Here is a 25,191-nt window from a genome sequence, read left to right on the forward strand (position 1 = left end):
GTGGCTCCATGGGTTAAAGCCTCTGCCTTTCACTCAGGTCATGATCCCAGGGTCTCTGCTCAGAGGGGAGCCTGCTTCCCTCTCTCTCTGCCTGCCTCTCTGCCTGCTTGTGATCTCTCTCCCGTCAAATAAATAAATAAAATCTTTAAAAAATCATAAAGTCTACTTTAAAAGGTAAATTCTATGCTTTAAGGCTTTTTTTTTGTTTTGTTTACAGCTTTATTGAGCTGTAATTGACATATAATATTGTGTCAGTTGCAGCTGTACAGTGTAACTATTTGATACCCCTGTATATTTTGAAATGCTTACCATAGTGGAGTTAATGAACCCCTCTGTCATCTCATATAATTAGCATATCTTTCTTGTGGTAGGAGCACTTAAGATCTACTTTCTTAGCAACTTTTAAATATCTAATATCTAATATAGTATTGTTAACCATAATAACCTGTCTGTATACTAGAATCCCAGAATTGTTATAACTGGAAGTTTGTACCCTTTGACCAAGATCTCCCCCATTCCCCACCAGCACTCCCCACCCCAGCTTCTGGTAACTATCCATCTACTCTGCCTCTTTGAGTTCAACTTTTTTAGATCCCATGAATAAGTAATATCATACAATATTTGTCTTTTGCTGTCATATATATATATATATATATATATATATATATATATCATATATATGTATATACCATATTTTTTTATCCATTCATCCTGTGACAGAAAAATAGATTGTTTTTATGTCTCAGCTATAGTGAATAAAGCTGTGATATATATGGGAGTGTAGATAACCTCTTTGATAACCTGTTTTTATATCCTTTGGGTATATACCCAGAAGTGGGTCATATGGTAGTCAATTTTTAATTTTTTAAGGAATTTATATTATTTTTCATAGTGATGTACCAATTTACATTCCTACCAGCAGTGCAAAAGGTTTCCCTTTATCCTTACCAACATCTTTTATGTCTTTTTGATACCTATTCTAACAAGTGTGAGTTGTATCATTTTTGTTCTCGGTTTGTATAAGTTGTTTATGTATTTTGTATATTAACCCTTTATCAGATATGCAATTTGCAAATATTTTCTCCCATCCCATAAGTTGCCTTCTCATTTTGTTGATTGTTTCTTCTGAGGTGTAGAAGAATTTTAGTTTCATGTAGTTCCCCTTAATTGAATCATTCTTTTATTGCTTGTGTTTTTGGTTTCATATCACCCCCCCCAAATTGTTGCCAAGACCTATGTCAAGCAGCTTTTTCCCTGTGCTTTCTCCCCCCCGCCCCCACCCGTGTTTTCTTCTAGGAGTTCTACAGTTTGTAGCCTTATATTTAAGTCTATAATCCATTTCAAGTATAAAATAGGGTTCAATTCCACTCTGCTTATGGTTGTCCAGTTTTCCCAACATCATTTTTGAAGAGATTATCCTTTCTTCGTTGAATATTTTTTGCTCCTTTGTCTCAAGTATTAGTTGACTATATATGTGAGGGTTTTTCTGGGCTCATGATTGGAGCCCATTTGTCTATGTGTCTATTTTTCTGCCAGTACCATACTGTGTTGATTACTATAATTTGTAACATATTTTGAAATCAGAAAATGTGATGCCTCCAACCTTGTTATTTCTCAGGATTGCTTTTTTAGGCTATTTAGGGTCTTTTGGGGGCCCATGTGAATTTTTGGGTTTGTTTTTTTTTTGGGGGGGGGTCTCTCTATGAAAAATGCTATTGTAATTTTTAAATGCACTTCCTTGAATCTGTAGGTGACTGTGTGTGTTATGGACACAACATTAATTCTTCCGATTCGTGAACATGGGATTATGTTTTTCATTTGTTTCCATCTTCATCAATTTCTTTCATCAAAGTCTTATAGTTTTTAGGGTAGAGATCTTTCACCTTTTTGGGTAACTTTATTCCTAAGTACTTTATTTTTTGAAGCTTTTGTATATAAGATTGTTTTCATTATTTTTTAATTTCCTTTTTTTTCAAGTTTTAATCTAAATTCTAGTTAACGTAACAGTGTGATATTAGTATCAGATGTAAAACTTAGTGATTCAACACTTACATACAACACCTGGTGCCCATCACAAGTGTCCTCCTTAATCCCCTGCTTATCTTTTCTGCATTTTGTTGTTAGTGTATAGAGACACAAGGGTTTTTTGTATGCTTGCTTTGTACCTTGAAACATTACTCATCATTTAGTTCTAACAGGTTTTTGTTGTTGTTGTTTATAGTTCTAACAGTTTTTTGATGGAATCTTTAGGATTTTCTAAGGCCACATCACCTGCAAATAAAGACAGCTTTGCTTCTTCCTTCCTGACTTACTCCTTCCTTCCTTCCCTTTCTTTCTTTCTTTTTTTTTTTTTTTTTGCCTGGTTGTCCTGTCTAAAACTTCCAGTGCTATATTGAATAAGAATGATGAAAGTAGGCACCCTGGGTTTGTTTCTGATCCTACAGGAAAAGCTTTCAACTTTTCACTATTGAGTATGATGTTAATTATGGGTTTGCTATGTATGACTTTTATTATCTTGAGATACGTTCCGTTTATATGCAGTTTGTTGAGAGTTTTTTCTTGAAGGGATGCTGCATTTTGTCAAATACATTTTTTATACTATTCAGATGATAAGATTTTTAAATTTTCATTCCGTTAATGTGGTATATCATATTCATTGATTTGGGTATGTTGAACTATCCTTGTATCACTGGAATAAATCCCCTCTGATCATTGTGTATGATTCTTTTAATGTGTTGTTGAATTTTGCTAGTATTTGCTAGTATTTTGGTAGTATTTTGTTGAGGATTTTTGCACCTATGTTCATCAGGGATGTTGGCCTCTGTTTTTTTGTTTGTTTGTTTGTTTGTTTCCTTCTTATGGTGTCCTTATCTTGCCTTGGTGTCAGGGTAGTTCTGACCTGAGTTTTAGAGTGTTCCCTCTTCTTCAATTTTTGGGAAGAGTTTGAGGAATGTCGTTAATTCTTCTTTAAATGTTCAGTAGAATTCACCAGTGAAGCCATCTGATCCTGAGCTTTTCTTCACTGAGATGTTTTTGATTAGTGATTCAGTCTCCTTGCTCAAATTGGTCTATTCTGATTTTCTGTTTCCTCATGACTTGGTCTTGGCAGTTTGTTTGTTTCTAGAAATTTATCTATTTCTTCCAGGTTATCTAGTTTTTTGGTGTATAGTTATTCATAGTCTCATGATTCTTTGTATTTCTGTGATATCAGTTGTAATTTCTTTGTGATTTTATTTATTTAAGTACTCTAAGGTATACAAATTGACAAAGTATTAGTATTTTTAAATTAAATGTGTTATGAATAAATTATTGATTATTCCTCTTCCAAAATTGAAAGCAGGAGCTCTGATTAAAGCAAATTTTTAGAACACATTTTCTTGGTGTTTCATGGAGACTCTGGCGGCCCATTAGTATGTAGACATGAAAACGGTCTCTTCGTCCTATATGGCATTGCCAGCTGGGGGGCTGGCTGTGCCCAGCCAGGGAAGCCAGGTGTATTTGCCAGGGTGAGTGTCCTCTTGGACTGGATCTAATCCAAAATCAAAGGTGAATATTTTTCAGATATTATGAAAACAGTTCCTCTTCTTTAGAGTAGGCTTGTAAGACGTGAATATGGTAGAAATCAGCATTATGGGGAAAAAAATTAAGTAGTATTTCACTTATTTTAGTTTCTAAAACATTAAAAATGCACATTAAAATTCCATAAGAATATGTTCTCCCTTGGGCAGAGTGAGAGTAAAACTGACTTTTCCTGAGGCTGCTATAATCCTAGATTTGCATTTTCTTTTAACAAAAGCTGTTTTGGTATAGACTACATTTTGTTTCGAGGCTTTCATCTTTATTTATTTTTAACATGCTCTCTCCAGGTACAGGTCCTGTTTCACTTCAGATAAGTAAGGAAAGCAAAACATTACCAAGACGACAGTTGCCACCACCCACTTCAACAGACGATGCATCTGGACCAGGTAATAGATGTTCATGTTATCTACGTAAGGCAGCAGGAAGAATTTGGCAAAAAGCATGGTATGCCCTGGTTCAGTAATTTTCTTAGAATGGGATAAGCCCTGTGTTTTCATTCTGGTTGGTAGTTTAAACTGAATTAAAAAAAAAAAAAAGAAGAAGAAGTGTTGTTACTGTGACCTTTTGGTTTCTTTTCTACCCCCAGAGATACAGCTGTTGCAGGTTAAAAATATATGTATTGTGGTTATGAACAAGTGCTTGAGTTCTGAAGGAGTGCATAGAATTATTCTGACCTCTGGTGTACTTTTTCTTACATAAACAAAGGTCCTTAGATTTTCAGGTATCTCACTGGCTGAGGACTCTGGATATGAGAGAGAACCACAGTCAGCATCAGTGTTAGTCACTCATAATCCCCCACAGTTGTCAGTGCTTGTTTGCTAATAGAATTTTTATTTTTAGTTAAAATCAAACTGCAGCTGGAGAGTTAGAAGTTTGTAATTGTCCTGTAGGGAGATGAAAGTTCTATGATGCCATCATTCTTGGTTTCCAGGTGGTCACCGTCTCTTCCTTCTCACCTATCTCTGTCCCCATCCATCCCACGTACAGTCAAGGCCAGTAGACAACCAGGAAGGAGGTGGGGGCGGGGGATAGAAGAGGAGATAAGAAATGGGGGAATTTCTAGAGTGATGACCTTCAGTAGGAGAAAGGGGATGTGATCTTGTGCTTGGCAGGAGGGATTAGTCTCAGAAAGGAGCAAAGTGCAGTTCATCCATAGTTGCTGGATGGGAGGCAGAATACTTATGCTGGGGTATGGGTACATGTGGGGGTGGGAACTTCTGGCAATTTTTAAATTGCTTCTGTGCATTTAGTGGATGGAACAGGGTTGTAGAAGAGGATTTAAAGGTTTTAAGGGAAAAAAGAGGAAGTATAAAATAGTTCTCTAAAAAAGTGACAAAGTGCATGGACTAGGAAAATGTAGTAGGATTACTGGGCAACATAAAAGCCTCTGAGATTAATGAACACGAATTAAGAGGGAGTTAGCTTAACTTAGCTTAGTTGTATGTTTTCTTCTGGAGACACTGAGAGTTAGCACATAGAGGAACAGATGGAGGGTAGATTCATCAGAATGGGTTTCCCAAGTATGTAAGAGTATAAGGGTATTGAAAGCATGTAGGAGGAAGGGATGAAAATGATGTGTTATTGGAATTTAAGCTAGGAAAACAGTGAATGAGGGTGAGAGATGAGTTAGGGACAAAGAAAATGTGGCTAAATAGATGAATATCAAGCCTCAAAAGGTGGAAGGAGCATAGGAGGGAGCTGAGAAAGTAGAAGATTGTGGATGGAGACAGCAGTGCTTGAAACAGAGCTATGGAAGGCTTGGTGTTATTGCTGGGGACAGGGTCCTGAGGGGCTCACCACTGGGGTGGGTGGCTGAGGTCGGCTGGAGAACAAGATCATCGGAAGGAAGTTGAGAAATTAAGAAGCTGCTATGGTAAGCTTATCGTCTATAGCAAGATTTGTGGCAGAAATAGTGTTGGAGAAAATGACTGCTAAAATCTTCTAGGAATAAGAAGGGGTAATATGGGGACCATTTGTGGGTGGCATAGTCTGACGACACAAGAATCAAAGGGTCCTATTTAGATTGAAAGTGAATCTGGAATTGGGGTTGAGATCGAGAGCAGACTTAGGTTCCAAGATCCTAAAACCTAATGATTTTGATGGCTTGAGTTAAATGAACAATTTTAATTAGTGCATAAGAAAGTGAATGCATATCAGGCTCTTAAAATAAAGATGGTATGATGAATGACAACCAACAAGTGACATCCAGTAGTGACCAACCAATACATTCATTCAACTGTCCCATTCGGGCAAATGAACATTAAAATGTAGCGATATTTTTCATCTGTCTGTGTTCAGAAATACATGTGCATGCCAGAGAAATTTGAAAGTTTCACATAAGAAAGGGTACTGTTTTGTTTTAATTCTGTGGATATTCTATGAGAGAAGATGTTGGGACTATCCTATATTTAACATCCATTGACTCTTACCCCTGGCTTTTTACACAAGAGGATTGTTAGCCCATTTATAAAAAGAAGTGGCTAGTTGGGAATTCATGACTTCACATGATTTGGTTCCTTTTCCAGGCGGATTTGTCTTAGAGGATTCATGTGGACAGGAAAAAGATGACTGAAAGGACATGTTGGAATCAAAGTCACAATTTCAGTTGCTTGGAGCAAGGAAAGAACTTAATTCTCTTGTTTCATACCCTATCCCAGATTGGAGGGCATGGGATAGGGGAAGATTGGATACTGGGAAATCTTAAATCAAAGTAGGTCTATAAATATCTAAGTTAGTTATGGTAGCCATCTAAATGAAAGAACAGGACTAGGTGATTGAATAGAGTCCTGAAGTCTTATAAATTTCATTTCTCTTCTTCACCTTCTACCACTCTTCATTTCTACTCTTCATGAAAGAATATTTATTTATGTGTCACCTGAGGTCGTTAATTTCTCTGTGATAAGGCATCTATAATAATGCATGTGTTAATTCATACCCAGATATTAAAATGTGTTCATTTGAATATAGACTATTTCAATTTGTAATTGCTCAGCGGATTTTTGGCAAGGGAATACACAGAGGGGAAGGTAGAGGAGTCGAGGCTGTGAGCTGAAGGAGTAGCGGATGGCAGGGTCCATGGGCCAGAGAGCCCCAGCCCCAGAAGCTCTGCAGGGAGCCTGCAGGTTTAAAGGTGCCCTTGGACTTAACAGCAAGTGGAAGAAGTGAGAGACCTTCAAATGTATGCAGCACGTCCTCCTTTTTGTGATCTCAGTCACGAATTCCATGAATGTAATCATTTGTCCCAGTAAGATAAATGCTCAGTGAAATTAGTGAAGCTTTTCGGAACAGACCTTCAGTTGCATCTCAAAGAAGGAAGGAAATGAAAATATGCAGGACGGAAGGAGTGCATACTCACTGTGCTACTTCTAAGGCATTTAAAAGATTCAGTGAAAAAAAATTTTTAAATAATGATAATTTAAATTCTACTCCTACAACCTCATTTCAAGAAAATAGGACGTGTTAAATGGGATGATCATTTTTACTCAAGGCCATGTAACAGTAATGAAGTTTTGATTCTCTTCTTGCAAGCCTAAATTTTTCAAGTTCATGATAGAACCTCACTCTGCTTTGTTCGTGTTGGTCCCTGGTGTCTGTGTGCTCTGAACTGTAGGTTGTTACTCTGAGGTGGAACTAGAAGAGCCCAGAGGCTTTTTTTTTTTTTTTTTCAACTCCAGGATATCCAGTGGATTATAGAGGAGAACTGAAATGTTCTTGGGTGCTCAGGGTGTCCCCTAGTAGTATGGCAAAATTGACGGTTAAGTACCTGTCACTGCCTTGGTCTCCTGTGTGTCCAGATTTAGTTATGACTGTTTATGAAGAAAACCACAATGACAGAAGGGTGTCTGGTAATAATCCTTGCTGGGAGGCTTTTCTGTATAGGCAGCTTAAAATCACAAGAGAACTTGACTGGGTACCACTACCACCAAAGTGTTGATTCATGTAATAGACATGCCTTTTCTTTTCTTTTTTCTTTTCTTTCCTTCCATCCTTTTTTCTTTCCTTTCCTTTCTTCCTTTTCTTTCTTTTATTTTTCTCTTTTTTATTTTTATTTTATGTTTTTTTAAAGATTTTATTCATTTATTTGACAGACAGAGATCACAAGTCGGCAAAGAGGTAGGCAGAGAGAGAGGGAGGAGGAAGCAGGCTCCCCACTGAGCAGAGAGCCTGATTTGAGGCTCAATCCCAGGACCCTGGGATCGTGACCTGAGCCAAAGACAGAGGCTTTAACCCACTGAGTCACCCAGGTGCCCCTATTTTTCTTTCTTTTTTTTTTTTAAGATTTATTTATTTATTTATTTGACAGAGAGAGAGAGAGAGAGATCACAAGTAAACAGAGAGGCAGGCAGAGAGAGAGGGGGAAGGAGGCTCCCTGCCAAGCAGAGAACCCAATGGGGGGCTTGATCCCAGGACCCTGAGATCATCCTAGGACCCCAAGCCAAAGGCAGTGGCTTAACCCACTGAGCCACACAGACACCCTTCTTTCTTTCTTGTAAGTATACTTAATATTTTCAAGACTTGAATTTACAAAACAGGTACACTAGAGTGTGTGTGTACGTGTATTCAAGTAGAAAAAAGACAAGAGAGCTCAAGTTCCTCAAGCATACAAGAACCAGGCCAGGATTCCAGAAAGGTATTCGATAGAGGATTTAGAACAGTTAAAAATCAGAAAGGGGGGGGGGGCGCCTGGGTGGCCCAGTGGGTTAAAGCCTCTGCCTTCGGCTCAGGTCATGATCCCAGGATCCTTGGATCGAGTCCCACATTGAGCTCTCGGCTCAGCAGGGTTCCTGCTTCTTCCTCTCTCTCTGCCTGACTCTGCCTACTTGTGATCTCTGTCAAATAAATAAATAAAATCTTTAAAAAAAAAATCAGAAAGGGGGGAGTGTTGGATTTTAAAGTAAAGCAAAATATATTAAAAATATTTGCTAATAGCATGGCAGCTGTCATTTCATCTCCTGCACAGGCAAACCTGTTTTGTTTGACAAAATGAAGTTGCTACTTCTTGTTTGTGTAAGTGGGGTACAGCTTTTAGTCAAGAGTGGGGGTGGAAAGATTTTGGAGATAATTTACTTGATGGGGACACCTGGGAAGAAAATAAGTGTATGTCTACTACTGGGATGCGTGTGCTGGATTCGGGGGTGTATGGAGCCAGGGAGATGCTCTGAGGGGGAGATTGTGCTCTTGGAATAAATCCTGAGATTAAATCATTGAGTTAGAAGGTACAGACATTTATTTAAAGAATCTTTATAAATACTGTCTCATTTAAGGGCACCTGGGTGGGCTTAGTCAGTTAAGGGTCTGCCTTCGGCTCAGGTCATGATCCCAGGGTCCCGGGATCAGGTCCTGCATCAGGCTCCCTGCTCAGCGAAGTGTCTCCTTCTCCCTCTGTCCCTCCACCTGCTTGTGCTCTCTCACTCTCTCTCTCTTAAATAAATAAATGAAATCTTTAAGAAAAAATACTGTCTCCCTTAGACTATGGAACAAAGCTCTTAAGTGGCCTATCCACTTTGTACATTTTTCTCCTGTGATCAGATGGCCTTCCCCATCTGCCTTGAATAAAACAGCTCCAGGTCTTGTAGCTGGAGAAAAATCCCAGATCCCTAGCACAACCTTTTGTCTCCCTCCCTGACTCACAGGATCAGGTGCTTGCATTCTCACCTCAGGGCCCTTGTCCTGCTCCTTCTCCTAGTTCTGCAGAGAGCTCCTTCTCCACCTGTCCCTCATCTCCCTCAAGGCTTGACTAGAATGTTACCTTCTTAAGAGACCTAACTTAATTGCTATCAATTACATCACCTCTTGCCTGGATACTTTGTGCCTCCCCCTTTTCTTTGGCACTTACTGTCTTCCAACATTATGATTTTTTTTTTCATATTTGTGGTTTGTGTTTTCTCTGTTGAATGTGAGCTTTCAGAGGGCTAAAACTTTCATCTCCTCGTCTGAACACTCTCCAGTGTGTGGAACAGTATGTGAGACCTAGAAGGCACTGAATGAGTGAATCAGTGAACCATAGGTCACCTTCTCAAAGAGGACTTCTCAGTCTAAAGTAGTGCCATTCATTCCCTCCCAAAGTCCTTTTCATTATATTCTGATTTTTTCACTTATAGCCTTGATCAGTTTTTGAAATCAACTTCTTTATTTACCTGGCTAAAATAAAAGATTCATGGAAGCAGGGATCTTGATAATTTGTTACCTTATTGTGTCTTCCCACATTACAATCATCCCTAGAGACACAGCACAATTTTTTCCAGGAGTGTATACTGATAAATAACTCTTCAGAAAAGATATGTCAGTTTTCACTGCCATTGGCAATAATAGGGAGCCTCTTGCACTATGAGTATAACTGAATATATCAATTTGATAAGCACTTTTACTTTTATTTTAATCATTAGTGAATTTTTTTTTCATATGTTGGTTGGCTGTTTTTTTAAATTTCTTGCCATTACCATACATTTTTGAATATTTTTATTGGTTTACAAAAGCTATTATACGTAGATTTTTCCTTTGTCATAAGTTGCAAGTATTTATTGATAAGGTTACTATTTGCCGTTCATTTTTCTTAAGATTTTGTTAATTTATTAGAGAGTGGGCACACATGCACGAGTGAAGGAAAGGTAGAGGGGAAGGAAAAGGAAGAGAGAAAGGAGACTCCCTGCTGAGCGTGGGAGTTGATTTCACTGGGGCTTGATTTCCTGATCCTGAGATCATGACCTGAGCTGAAACCAAGAGTCAAATGTTTAACTGACTGAGCCACCCAGGTGGCCCTTTAATTTTTATTTTATGTTGATGTAAACATTTAAAAATTTATTTAAACATATCTATAAACACCTTTACTTTGATTTATCTCATTGCTTTTTAAGTATTAATTGTTCATTCTGAGTTCAGAAAAAAAATTAATCACAAACTTCTTTAATCCTGCTGAAATGTTTTTTCTCATATGCTAAAGTGATGCTATATCTTTATCTCTAAGAGAAAACTATTTTCTTTCCATCTTGTAGCATTGTATTATATACTAGATTCCCATGTAAAAAGAAACATTTTCTGGGAAAACTTACCTTTATCTTTATAACCTGTTGTGGCTTTGTTGTAAATTAACTTGGGGGAATCCTATAATTTTCCAACCTAGCATTTCTTTGATCTGAAATTGTTAGCTTGAACCTTATAGAATGGTTCTTTCTCTTCAGATGATAGCTAACAGAACTGCAAGATATAATGGAGGTATTGTCCCTTATTCAAGCCAGATAGCATTCCTCTATACCATAAAATGCTATATTTTTCCCTGTGGGAGCCAGCAACTCACTCATCCAACAGCTGCATTGATCTGCACTTGCTGCGAATAAGTATTTCATCATTTTTCAAATACTATTTCAACAGCATTTACCCTAATGTGTTATGCAATCTAATACATTTTGTTCTTTTCTTCTTCTCAGATATAATCTATTCCTTCTCTTGCTCCTCAAATACTTGTAAGGACGATCAACTAGGGGCTAGAGACCCACTCTTCTTGGTTGTAGGGATTCAGGAGTGAACAAAATGGACAAAAGAAATCCCTGCCCTTATCAAGCTTACATTCCAGTGGAAAGTGGATGCATAATAAGAAAATAAAATATGCAATACATTAGGTAGATGAGCTGGGGGGGAATAAAATGGGAAGAAAGAGAAGATGCTGGGACGTAGGTGCCCTACGGTCATATGGAGTATAACCAGCAAATGTCTTTCTGAGCAGGTGATATTTAAACAAATGTAGGGTGATACTGACTCATTACTAATAGAGAAGTTTGATCCTAAGATGCTCACAGGGGCTTTTCACACCTTCTTAATCAGCCCTCTGAATTGTTTTAGATGGTTACAATTTTCCCTTTCAGCCCTGACTCAGGTCCTCAACCTAAAGCAATTAAAAAAAAAAAAGAAAGAAAGAAAGAAAAGAAAAGAAAGATTGACTATAGATAAAGAATAAATTTTCAGGTAGAAGTTTTTCCATCATGGATTTTTCATGGTGAGATATTTTTAATAAGTAGGTTACTTTACTAGAAGAAAAATGACATATCAGCATCATTTTAAAGATGAAGTAATTTACTTCCTGCTGTCCTTCAAGGGAGCAATATGGCATAGCTGCCTGTGATGAGGACTGCATTCATAGGCCTGGATTTAGATCCTGAGTCCCCACCCTACCAATCTAACTTTGGGTGAGCTACTTGAGTTCTGGAGCCCTGTTTCCCTCATTTTGCAGAGTGAAATAAATTCCTCCCTCATAGGTACAAACTTGTAACTAGTAGACAAGTCCTGGAGATCGAGTGCACACTATATTGAATATAGTCAACATTTATATTATAATCCTCAAACTTACTAAGGGACTAGATCTTAATTATTTTTACTACAAAAGAGATGGTAATTATGAGAGGTGGTAGAAGCTAACTATCACTAGAATGGCAGTCCTATTATAGTAGATAAATGTATCAAATGAACATGGTGTGCATTCTAAATTTATACAATGTTACATGTCAAATATATTTCACTAAAAATAAAAATAATGGTTCTACCTAAAGTAGAGAAACTGCTAAAAATATTTTTAGTTCTTGTGTTTTACTAGATTTCATTTTTTTAAACCTAGGTGAATTATGTGGAAGAGTGCTTACCCAATGATTTTCATGTGCTCCAGACCCCTAGTGACAGTGGTATTTTGTTCATTTGTGCAAGGTGCTTTGGGCATAAGTTACATTGTTTTTAGAGTCAAAGGTTTGCTTTGTCATTTTATAAAGTTAAAAATCAGTGTTTTTCTTTTTAGAGTTATTTCAAAGCATATACATTATTAGGGAGCCTGCTTCCTCCTCTCTCTCTGCCTGCCTCTCTTCCTACCTGTGATCTCAGTCTGTCAAATAAATAAATAAATAAAATCTTATTAAAAAAAAAGAAATGGTGTTTTTGTGAGAAGTTTATGTTTGAAAGGAAAGTATATTTAAGGAATCTGAGATTGGTTAGATTCAAAAGAAAAACTGGATAAGAGAAAGTGGATAACTTGATTGACTTGTAAATAATCCAGAATTGTGATTTCTGGATGTGGCTCCGACACATTGATTGCAAGACATTTTCTATTGTGATGTGGTTTTATGCCATGGACGGCCTTTGCTATGGATCAGAATGTAAGGGTTCTACCTGTAAGCTGGTTGACTAACTGTGGATCATTTTTTATCTCTGTATTAGGATTTTCTTTATAGTGATATTATAATAAAAGTTTAGAACAAGTTTTTAAGATAAAACTACACAAATATTACGATGCTAGCATCATAAATATAAATGCTATGCAATTCGGATTTATCAGATTACATTTTAGGACAAGTAATTAATACGGCTTTTTAAAAAAGATTTGATTTATTTGTCAGAGCACACAGCAGGAGGAGTGGCAGGCAGAGGGTGAAGCAGGCTCCCTGCTGAGCAAGGAGCCCAAAGCGGGACTTGATCCCAGGACCCTGGGATCATGACCTGAGCCAAAGGCAGACTTAACAGACTGGGCCATCCAGGCATCCCTTAATAAAGCTTTTGACTTTTGATAAGTATAGGTAACTAAAAGCTAATTTCTTTCCTTGGCACCAAAAAGCCATGCAGAGATATATTTGGGGGAAAAAGTTTAGTGAGTAATAAAGAGAAGAGTGCATATCACATGTTTTCCTAAAAAGCTATATTAAGAATGTTGCTTTTAGATTAAATTGTGCAGAGAACTGGCATTATCTATAGTTTTTCCACATTATCTTCCATTGACTTGAGGTTGTGCCAAAGACAGTTCTGTGAGAAGTACTGTTCTCTATATCTTTAATGATTCAGATAGAGGCTTTTCAGTGAAAATAACCACTTCTGTTAAGGTTTTGTTCTAAAACAGGGAGAAAAAGTGACTTCTCTATCTGATAAGGCATATAATAAGCCTCTCAAAAATTAATTTTATTTTCATTGCTTTTTTTTCTTTATTTTTAGGTCCAAAGGGCAGTAAAGCTACCAAACTTCTCCAGAGTTCAAAGCAAGAACGTACAGTGACTTGGGAGGATGTTATTCTGACTAAACCAGGAGGAATCATACAGATCCCAGGGTATTCTCCACAGAACCACTGTGAGGTGAGGGAGGAATATCTATTATAATGAAAGGAGTTTGTGAATGATCCCTTGACAAGCAGCAAACCTTGCTTAAAGCATTATTTTCTACCTACTCTCCTTGAAGAATAGACTTTGAGGTAATCCCTGGTTTGAGGCCTTCAGAATCAAAAAACTGAATGTAAGATTGTCCCTATTGATAAATTGTGTACTTTCTCCACAAAAGAGATCATTTGCTAGGTAAAGTAGAAAGTCAGACCTCTATCAAACAGTTTTGGAGTTAGAAATAATGTATGCAGGGGCACCTAGGTGGCTCAGTGGATTAAGCCCCTGCCTTTGGCTCAGGTCAGGATCTCAGGGTCCTGAGATGGAGTCCCGAATTGGGCTCTCTGCTCAGCAGGAAGCCTGCTTCCCCCTCTCTCTGCCTGCCTCTCTGCCTACTTGCGATCTCTCTCTGTCAAATAAATTTTTTAAAAATCTTCAAAGAAAAAGAAAAATAATGTATGTAGAGTCTTCTGGCACATACTAGATACTCAGTGAATGGTCCCTAAATTGCCAAAATAGAGAACTTTCCTTGAATTAAACAATAGAATAAGTCCAAAGTGTGAAGTGAAAAGTGAAGATTTGTGTAACATCCCAATCCTGAGTTAATTTATGTGATTGGGGGAGTTTGAGGCAAATTCAGACAAATTGCCAATCAGAATTTAGAGAACTATGCGTGATTGACCAACCATTCACCATGACAGGTGAACTTAATTAAAACTCTTAACAAACTATTAGAAATATTTTTAATGGTTACAATTTAAAATAAAAAATCCTTCTTTCACTGGAACACAAAGAGCAGATGGCATTAATAACAGCAATGCATAGAACTCTGAACAAAGTCAATAACAATATGTGCTATTTGGAAATCATTCCTGACTTTCTTTTATCTGTGTCATAGTTGCCACTGGAAGTTATTAGCCCCTTTACATCATGTTGTTTGCCTTGATATCATCAACTTCCAATGAAGCTGACACCCTTGGCCTGTCAGGGTCACATGTGGATTTATGAAGGATTGGGTAAAAAATTTATAGGTAACCAATATCCCATGAAGAACTATGCTCTTGGTTTTTTAATGAAATAATCCCAGATTGTTTTGCATTCATTGTGATTTATAGATGAGATAAATTGTGTGATACTGAAATAGCCTTACTATTTTTTAGATTTGTAATTGAGATTAAGCTAACACTCTTTCAGATTGAGTTAAAAATAAAACCCAACTATGCTGCTTACTTGGGTCATACCTAGATTAAACTTGCCCAGAAACACTAAAAATAAAGGATGGATAAAGCAGTTTTAGACAAGTGTAGCACAAAAATAATTGAGACTCTAATATTAATCAGGCAAAATGATATCCAGCAAAGAGGCATTAAATGGACTAATTAGATAGTAGCTAAAAACCTCATTAAACTGACTTAAACTGATTTTTATAAAAGAAAGAAAAATCCAGAGTTTTCCAGATGTGCCACTAACTCAGTAGTTCAATTATATCAAGACTAAGTTTATGGCAGTTCTCTTGGCTTTTCCCTAATGGTTCCATAATGGTGGTTTTAATTCATGCTAGGAAAAAGGAAAAAGGTACAGAGAAGGAGTACACCATCAAGAAAACAAACACATTTCCAAGAATCCCATAGCAGATTTAAATCTCTCAACTGGGAGATGACTGAGGACAAAGGGAATGAAACGGGGCCTGAGCTGGCTGACCACCCTTACCTGATGTGGTATGATAACAGCCGTCTGGATGGAAAACTGATGGCCCTGGATCCAGATCTCAGTTCTACCACACAGTAGTTAAATAATTGGGGAATGTTCCCAAAACTTTCTCAGACACTGTTTCCTGAATTGCAACGAGAGTAATAAGAACTATCTTAGCTTTTTATGTAATTTACTATCACTACCATACTTAGTCAAGGACACCTATGCCTGATGAAACCAGGTGGCTGCTCAGACAGAGAGGGTATGTGACATTATGTTGACCTTTGACTCCCTAAGAAAGACCCAGATGCCAATGTCCCTCCTCCCTCTGGCAGCTAGGATCCTGCCAGAGTTGATCAAACAGCCAATTGCTAAACCACTGTGCTTTTATTCTTTGGACTTAAATTACCACCCCCAAAGTAGATGTACTAAAAATCTCCATGTTTCTACTTAAGGAAATGTTAATAAATGCTGGTAGTTCCTGGTTCCTAAGCCCATTTACTATCAACGAGGCCACAGCTTCTTATGGAGAGAATGCAGAATCTGCCCCCAGTATCCTTGGAAATTATCTACACTTCTTCCTTTCTTGACTTACAGGATGTCTATTACTTGTACTGTCAATGAGATTATGCTGAGAATTAAATGAGAATGCATGGTAATATAAAAGAAAGCAAGCTTCTGCCATGTTTCATTAGAAATATATGTTTTCATTCCTATTCTTAAAATTGTGTTGCTTAGAGGCACCTGGGTGGCTCAGTGGGTTAAAGCCTCTGCCTTCAGCTCAGGTCATGATTTCCAGGTCCTGGGATTGAGTCCCGCATCGGGCTCTCCGCTCGGTGGGGAGCCTGCTTCCTTCTCTCTCTCTGCCTGCCTCACTGCCTACTTGTGATCTTTCTCTGTCAAATAAATAAATAAAATCTTTTAAAAAAATTGTGTTGCTTAGCAAAAAAGATTAGACTGTTGTTTTTTAGTGCCATTTCATCAGTAGGGCATCAGTACACAAAGTTTGGAAGAACAAAGAAATAAAGAAAAAAGGAAAAAGTACATTAGCTATATTAGTTATACTTTCTAATGTTTTTTTAAAAAAATATTTTATTTATTTATTTGAGAGAGAGCATGAGAGGGGAGAAGGTCAGAGGGAGAAGCAGATTCCCCACAAATCTGGGAGCCTAATGTGGGATTTGATCCTGGGACTCCAGGATCATGACTTGAGCCAAAGGCAGAGGCTTTAACCCACTAAACCACCCAGGTGCTCCAATAACTATCTTTAAAATAAATAAGACTCCTTAAGAAATTAAAAATAGAGCTTCCCTAAGACCCTGCAATTGCAATACTGTGTATTTACCCCCAAGATACAGATGTAGTGAAAAGAAGGGCCATCTGTACCCCAATGTTTATAGCAGCAATGACCATGGTCGCCAAACTGTGGAAAGAACCAAGATGCCCTTCAACGGACGAATGGATAAGGAAGATGTGGTCCATATACACTATGGAGTATTATGCCTCCATCAGAAAGGATGAATACCCAACTTTTGTAGCAACATGGACGGGACTGGAAGAGATTATGCTGAGTGAAATAAGTCAAGCAGAGAGAGTCAATTATCATATGGTTTCACTTATTTGTGGAGCATAACAAATAGCATGGAGGACAAGGGGAGATGGAGAGGAGAAGGGAGTTGAGGGAAATTGGAAGGGGAGGTGAACCATGAGAGACTATGGACTCTGAAAAACAATCCGAGGGTTTTGAAGGGGTGGGGGGTGGGAAGTTGGAGGAATCGGGTGGTGGGTATTAGGGCATGGATTGCATGGAGCACTGGGTGTGGTGCAAAAACAATGAATACTGTTACACTGAAAAGAAATAAAAAATTTTTTAAAAAGGTTGAAAATAGAGCTATCCTACAACCAAGCAATTGCACTACTAGGTATTTACCCTAAAGATACAAATGTAGTGATCAGAAGGGGCATGTGCACCCAAATGTTTATAGCAGCAATGTCCACCATAGCCAAACTATGGAAAGAGCCTAGATGTCCAACAACAGATGAATGGATAAAGAAGATATGGTTCATATATACAATGGAATATTACTCAACTACCAGAAAGGATGAATACCAGCCTTTGTGTCAACATGGACAGGACTGGAGGAGATTATGCTGAGTGAAATAAGTCAAGCAGAGAAAGTCAATTATCATATGGTTTCAGTTACTTGTGGAGCATAAGGAATAACATGGAATACATTAGGAGAAGGAAAGGAAAAGTGAATTGGGGGAATCCGGAAGGGGAGACAAAACATGAGAGACTGTGGACTTGGAGAAACAAACTGAGGGTTTTGGAGGGGAAGGGGGATCATAAAGGGTAGGAGGATGGAGGAGCCTGGTGGTGGGTATTAAGGAGGGCATGTATTGTATGGAGCACTGGGTGTGGTACATAAACAATGAATCTTGGAACACTGAAAAATTTTTTAAAAAGAATAAACAGAAAAAAATAAAATAAATAAGACTAACTGAAAATGTTTGGGGAGACTCAGCCCTGATTAAATTTCAAGTTAAAACCAGAGTCCCCCAAGGTTTTGATTTTTTTTTTTTCTTTTGTGATGAAGCAAATTTGTCAGGGATTTTTAACAGCTCTGAGAAAGGTTTAAGGTAAATAACACAGGGAACTTTACAAATCGGTATTAGAAAAGTTCAAATCTATAAAAAAAATAAGTTAATAGGCCCAATATCTAAGACATTGCACAGGCCCCAATATCAAAGATACCTGCAGCTGTGATTACATTTCAAACTAAAACTGGAGTCTCCAAAGCTCCCAACTGTTGGCCCATGTGATTTTTGAGAACCTAAAGCCCTGGATTAACCATTAACTTCTTTTCACAGAGAAGAACCCGTCAGTTCCTGTACAATCTAAATTAAATCTCTTACTTTGTTTCTTGTCACAATGAAGTTGGTCCTCTGGACGTCTGTTTACTAAAGAAAGCAGAGCTTTTCTGTAAGAGAGAAAAGCTTAGTTCTTAGGATCGTTGACTTGAAACCTTGATCCTATTGAATGTTAGAGCAAACTGCCTTTGTTAGAATGCTGGTTTCAGGAAAATACCATGTATGATCACTTAGAGCGAGAAATCGCTGTTCTGTGCCTCTTATTCATCCAGCCGTGGCTAAATGAAGACTGGATGTAGCCAAGGCTCCAATACACTCCCTGTATATGATTATTTTATTTCAGTCTGGTGACAATAATTGTTTAGTTCCCTGAGACCTAGCTAGATCATGTCATCTTTTTTTATAATAATCACTTTAAAGAGATCTACCCAGGTTATTCTAGACACTGTAGGAACTGGGTCCTGGGCTCTAGTTGGTTTAGAGCCTCATCCTTAGACGTGTTTGGATTCGGGAATCTGGAATATCTTTCTCTCGATTCTAATTGGGTTTTCTTCTGATTAATTTTCTCATCTTTATATCCTTGGGAGTGGGTATGGTATAAGTTTGTAATTTCAGAAACGGACTTTTTTCCTCTTAATTTGCTCAATAACCTTTACTTTGATGTGTGGTAAGTTTTTGTATGCTTCTTTGCTTTTTCTTTATTTGGGGCTAGGAAAATGATGTGGAGAAAATTCACCTTCATTAAAATCTCATGGTCCTTTATGATGCTGATTTTCACATACAATGTCAGTTTGCCCATGGAAGAATTTTCTTTGAGATATGCTTTTCATATTTCTGGTAAGTTTATTGCTTTCTTATATGTTTAATTATATGTTTTTATTTTGCACTTTGCTAGGAAAAATCTATGATTAAACAGATGGAATGCTCTTATTTGTCTGCTTTAGAAAAGAAATAAAGGACCGTGTTTAAGGTATGACTTCTGTAGTCTGTGGAGGCCTCAAGCTAAACCTCTATAAAGTATAGGATTGATCAGATCTGTCGCTGTTTTTTAAAGCATCAAAGAATTTTGTCTATTTTTCTGGACACTTGGATGACTATAATATGGGAAGAAACTTTTATCCCTAGCATAAAAGTTTCAAGTAGTTTTTATCTTTTGAAATTAATTTCCTTAATACACTAATATATTATTTTTCACCTGTTTGATATATAGTTCACTTATATTGGTTGCAGCTAGATTATTGAAAAACATGCTTTGCCTATTATTTGCCTGTGATTTGGGTGAAAAACATGCTTTGCCTGTGATTTGGGCACAGACACTGATAGCATTATGAAAAAATTGAGAACTATAAATTTGCAGTTTAGGTTTAATTCTGAACAGTTATTAGAATTGCTTTCATCCTTAAGATTAATCAATTTATACTCATTAAAAATGTTAACTGAAACATAATTGGAGAGGGATTTCTACTAAAAGTATCTAATTTAGTCTGGTAACAGCTCTGCCCTACTAGAGTTTAGAGTCTAGTGGAGATAGTCAATAATCAAGTCATATAGAAAAATATAGAGTAAAAAAACCTACTGTTTTGAAGGAAAAATATGGTGTACAGTAAAAATAAACAGTGAAGGGATCTTATTTACTTTGGTAAAGGATGACAATGGAATTGTAGTAAAACTTTAGTTTATTTGTTCTCTTATCACAGAACCCCATGAGATTTATTTTTACTCCTCTTTTGCCCTCATTTTTTTTCTTAGATCCTTTCCCGTAGGCCTTTCTTTGTTACCATTCCATAGGTATTGGTCTTACCAAAGATACCAATGACTTCTCCAAGTCTAGATCCAAGAGATCCTTCTCAGCCCTAACAATGTTTGGCTCTGATGAGCCTTCGTTCCGTTTAGAATCTACTTGCCTTGACCTCCAGGAAATCATTCTCCTTAGCGGTCCTCTTACTTCACTGATCTCCTTCAGAGTCTCTGGGATGTCTGCTCTTTGGTTTCTTTACCACTAAAGGTATAAGTGTCCCTGGATCAATGCCTTGACTCTCATTTCTTCTTTACCTGTGCTCACCCTTAGTGACCTTACCCAGCCCCTAGCTTTCACTACTGTCAATATGCAGGAAACTCCCAAATTCTTTTTTATTTTTAACCTCCAGCTCTGTATCACCAGTTGCTTCCCCCTCCCCTTGGATATCTGACAGGCATCTCAAACTTAATGCTGTTATCTCCAAAACCTGCAGCCGTGCCTAGTAAATAGCTGGTGCCCAATAATTCTTTGAATAAAGGAAATGACATTTCAGCTGGGGCAGACTGGGGAGAAGAGAGTAAGGCGGTAGCTCCATATCCAGTGACTGGGTAATAAATGCATCCATTTGCTTAGGGGAATGCTGCTGGCTGAGATCCAATGTATGAACAGGACTCAACTCAGGAGACTGTTATTGTATGTATTCAACTTCTGTGTTCAGAGAAACACAGGAAACCATTAGTGCAGACATTTTTACAATGACAGCAAAATTTATAGCCCATGTCTGTAGTTTATATAAATCTGACTCATCATTCATATTTTTGAAATTACAAATAAAAATATATCAATACAAAATGTATCTATGCAAATCAAAAATCATTATAATTTATATGAAATATCTGGTAGTATGGAAAAATATTCACAATAAATTAAATGGGGGGAAAAGGCTTTAATGGTGTAAAGTGGTATATAATTTTTTAAAAAATGTGTACTTAGCATAACAGAAGACCTAGACAGATTTATGTTAAAACATGAATATTGGCTATTTACAGGCTGGGACTACAGGATAACTTTATCTTCTTTGAACTTTCTTTATTTTGAAAATTTTTATAAGGTGCATATATCACTTTTATAATCAGAAAAATAAAGAAATATAAAGTATTTAGTTGGATGTATTGACACTGAATATTCTCTTATTCTAGATTCCATAAGAGGAAAAAATAAAGTTAATGATAAAGGTAAGACCATAATGGAGGAAAGGAATCCAGTTGGCTTGACTTTGGTTATATGATATTATTAAAATAGAGTGGAAAATGTCCTTGCTGCTAAGCACTATGTAGTAAGAGGTGTGATCTGACTTCTGTCAAAAATGTTCAGGTGTTTGTGGCCTGATTCTAGTTACTTTATAGTAAAGTTAGTATTTGTATTAATTTCCTTAATGTCAAACATTGGGGGTAGTGGAGACCTGGGGCTCATTAGAGAGTAGAGAGTGAGGAGGTAGCAGCTTACTCAAGAAATGGGTGAAAAACACATCTGTTTTGTTAATGGGATCCCTGTGGCTACTTGATTCTATTCATTGCCATTCTTTCCATATATGTTGTGTCTTTTGTTCTTCTCTAGACCATTGCATAGTGAAACTAAGGTGACAAAATTGTTGACGAAGTAAATCAATTTTTGGATGGCATTGCTTTTAGGTTGGATGAACCTAGGACTTTTGGAGAAGGCCCAAAATGTCATTGGATTCTTCTATTCTCTTTCTTGGTTTTGCCTCTTAGCCCATGAATCTTAATGTCTATCTTTCAGCTGTCTGAGAGATATCCAAATTTCCCTAACTGATAAATGTTTGCAACTTGAATTGTACCTGCCATGAGGCTGAGCTTGAGAAGCACTTAATTTATTCACGAATCCAGTCTAATGAGGACCCAGGTCTGCTTCTTAACCTGCTTGCCTTGTTCTCTGCTCTCATTCTATGGTGTCAAAGTTCTTTCTTTCAGCACTGTATGGGAAATGAAATATTACTGTGGCATTTTCTGAAAATATGCAGGGAATGATCCCAATCTTTTGATACCGGTTGAGTCCTGATTTAGGACCGAGGATGTGATCTATTCTGGAGAATGTTCCATGTGCACTAGAGAAGAATGTGTATTCTGTTGCTTTGGGATGAAATGTTCTGAATATATCTGTGATGTCTATCTGGTCCAGTGTGTCATTTAAGGCCTTTATTTTCTTGCTGATCTTTTGCTTGGATGATCTGTCCATTTCAGTGAGGGGAGTGTTAAAGTCCCCTACTATTATTGTATTATTGTTGATGTGTTTCTTTGATAGGGGAAGTCCTAAAAGTCTTAGGACATATGTGTTGAATATCAAAGTGATATGTCACTATCATCCATGGACTGAAGATGATAAAACCTATTTCTCGTGATAATGAACATTAAGATTGTATATTAATTTAAATATAAACAAAAAACTAAATTGGACAAAAGTGGACGTGGGTGATTTAGTAGTTCAGTTTGTGAAATGAAGTCAAAGTACTTCCGTCTGTCTTCTTCAGGAGGGATCAGTTTTTCAAAACAAAAGTCAATTAAATCCTGTGTCAGTATACATAAGGAACAATGGATACAAAGAAAGAGTGACTGATTAATAGAAGTACACTACCACTTAGGTTGTAATGACATAGTTGCAGACACTAAAACTAGATACAAAACGTAACGTAGCTCCTTGATCATTGTATTAAATAATGTTTCCTTTTTTTGCCTCGAGGAGGTCCAGTATTGGATTTGATTCCAGTTAGTTCTACTGAGATCACATCTCCCAATTATCCTAACATATATCCCAATATGCTGAACTGTATTGGGAGTTTTCATTCCAAATCAGGAAATAAAATGAAGGTGGGGATTAAAGACTTTACAACAGAAGAATCTTGGAACTGTGAATGGGATTATTTCAGTATTTATGATGGACCAGATCAGCAATCAAGATTACTTGGTAAACCAATCTTTCTTAGATGGCCTACATTAAGTGGCATTTATGTAAGCATTTATACAGTGCATATATGTGGAAAATATGACCTACGTGAGCTTTAGCAGAGGTATGATTTGTTGTCAGTGATTTTTCATGACCTCCTTCCTCAGAATCCCAGAGCAGTATTGAGCAGAATGGGATGAGCCTGAACCCACGCTTACTGGATCCTCGCCTGTAATAATCGTTCGTCCTGATTTTAGCCACTTTGCCTATCTCATTTTACCATTAGGGGGCACCCGAATTTTGTTTTTCCTCAGGAGGTCCTGTATTTTAAGAGGTTTCAATTTCTGAACTGCATTTCTGTTAACTCTTTGAGAATCTGTTCACTCAGGTTTCATCTTCACTGTAAAAGTAGCCCTTTTTAGGCAGAGGGTAAGTTTAAAGGGAGAAAAAAGCCAATTAGTTTAAATAATTTTTAGGGACTTATTGGCCACATGGGTCTGACACACAGTCGTCAGGCAACATCCTGTTCTGAGATAGGGAAGATTTTTCCAGCGTTTTGTAATCCAATACTGCATCTCCTTCAATCTCCAACAAGTTCTGCTCCGAGGATGCCCTTACAATCCACCTATCCCAAAGAGCAAGAGGAGAGTTTTGATACAATCTTTTTCTAGGACCTTGATCTCTCCTGTGATATTACAGGATATATAACACTGATAAGCTCAGCAATTTGCTTTGAAATTCTAAAGGTACATAACTTTTTCTTACCAAGGAATTTGGTTCCTGTGAAGGAATTCAAGCAATTAGAGTGTTGTGGGGAGGAGGGCAGATTCAACATTTCAAGCTATTAGTTCTTAAGATTAATATGTGCACCAGATCCTGTAATCCTGCCTCTAGTGCCCTTCAGCCAAAGACACTGGGATCAGTGAGAGGAAGTTAGAACCTATTACAGGATTTGGGCTTTGGTTAGGTAATTTTGGAGAGGGTCTAAGGAAATGGGCTTGGCTCTAGATTGGTTGCTATTAGGAAATGGAGCAATTTTATGACTGGGATCTCAATCACAGGGAGGCCTGGCTCAAATAAGGATAAAACTGCTTTTGGTAAAGAAGTGGCAAGTTCTCATCTTAGCTAAGAGAGGTCGATGTTTGGTGTTTGGGTGGCTGCACATGACCTTGTTTATGTCTCACATTACCATAGATTTGGAGTCCTGTCTGATGTCGCTGTTCTGGGAGCTTGTTTATGTCCAACAGAACAACATGACCTAGCTGGGAGTGCCAAACCTATTTCTGAATGTCAGGGACTGCTTTTCTCTTTCTTACTCTTTAGTATTCTTCCATCTAGCAACATTACTTCTCTTTAAAAGTTCTGATAAATTGGAGCGCCTGGGTGGCTCAGTGGGTTGGGCCTCTGCCTTTGGCTCAGCTCATGATCTCAGGGTCCTGGGATTGAACCCCGCATCGGGCTCCCTGCTCAGTGGTGAATCTGATGCTTCTCCTTCTCCCTCTGCCTGCCACTCTGCCTACTTGTGCTAGCTCTCTGTCAAGTAAATAAATAATTTTTTTTAAAGTTCTGATAAATTAATTCAGAAGTGTCAAATGATTATAAATAAGACTGCTCATTTTTATAATCAGCTTATATAAATCTCTATAAAGTAAGCTACCATTAGTTTGATAGTTTATACAATTTTATTTCATACAATTTTATGTATTTTTATATGCATTTATAATGCATTTCAATGAAATTTGTATGCATTTCGATGACACATGCAATTTATATAAGTATTTTTAAACCACAGAACTTGGATTCCCATTGTTAATCTTCTAGCTAGTGAAATGGGCTATCCCATATATGGAAGCACATTATCTTTTCTTAATAGATCTTTTTATTCATGTAAGTAGAATTCATCAGTTTTTAACTAGCTTTTAATTATTTGTGTATGTGTACATGAAGTAGTCCATAACACCTAAAGAGTTTCCATTACAATGCTTTTGCAATATTTTAATGAAAATAAATTACCAAAATTAAGTTTCATCTGGTCTTCTTTCATTTTCTCCATGAATATAAGACATCAGTAACCAGTAAGCACAATATTAAATATACAGGTTGAATTCATTCATTACCAAACATTACCTAACCAATAATGGGTTAGGTACACTGGAAACACAATGGTGAACAAGTCAGAAATGATCTCTGCCATCTTCTCTTGCAAAGACAGACAATAAATAAGAAAAATGA

The 25,191-nt window shown here is 37.3% G+C and overlaps 1 protein-coding gene across 1 annotated transcript in view; it reads left to right on the top strand.

The window, feature by feature from the left end:
• The window catches only part of OVCH1 (ovochymase 1), a gene marked incomplete at both ends in the record, with an annotated part of 79,037 nt that overhangs the window by 36,883 nt on the left and 16,963 nt on the right, over nucleotides 1-25,191 (top strand). The window contains 8 exon segments of the mRNA XM_082742434.1: nucleotides 3,390-3,530; nucleotides 3,534-3,546; nucleotides 7,190-7,227; nucleotides 7,229-7,424; nucleotides 13,540-13,658; nucleotides 13,660-13,676; nucleotides 18,973-19,097; nucleotides 21,198-21,233. Of these exon segments, the coding sequence (XP_082598560.1) occupies nucleotides 3,390-3,530; nucleotides 3,534-3,546; nucleotides 7,190-7,227; nucleotides 7,229-7,424; nucleotides 13,540-13,658; nucleotides 13,660-13,676; nucleotides 18,973-19,097; nucleotides 21,198-21,233 (685 nt within the window).

The sequence above is a fragment of the Mustela nivalis genome, assembly GCF_964662115.1.
Source record: "Mustela nivalis genome assembly, chromosome: 7".
In the NCBI taxonomy this organism is placed as follows: domain Eukaryota; kingdom Metazoa; phylum Chordata; class Mammalia; order Carnivora; family Mustelidae; genus Mustela; species Mustela nivalis.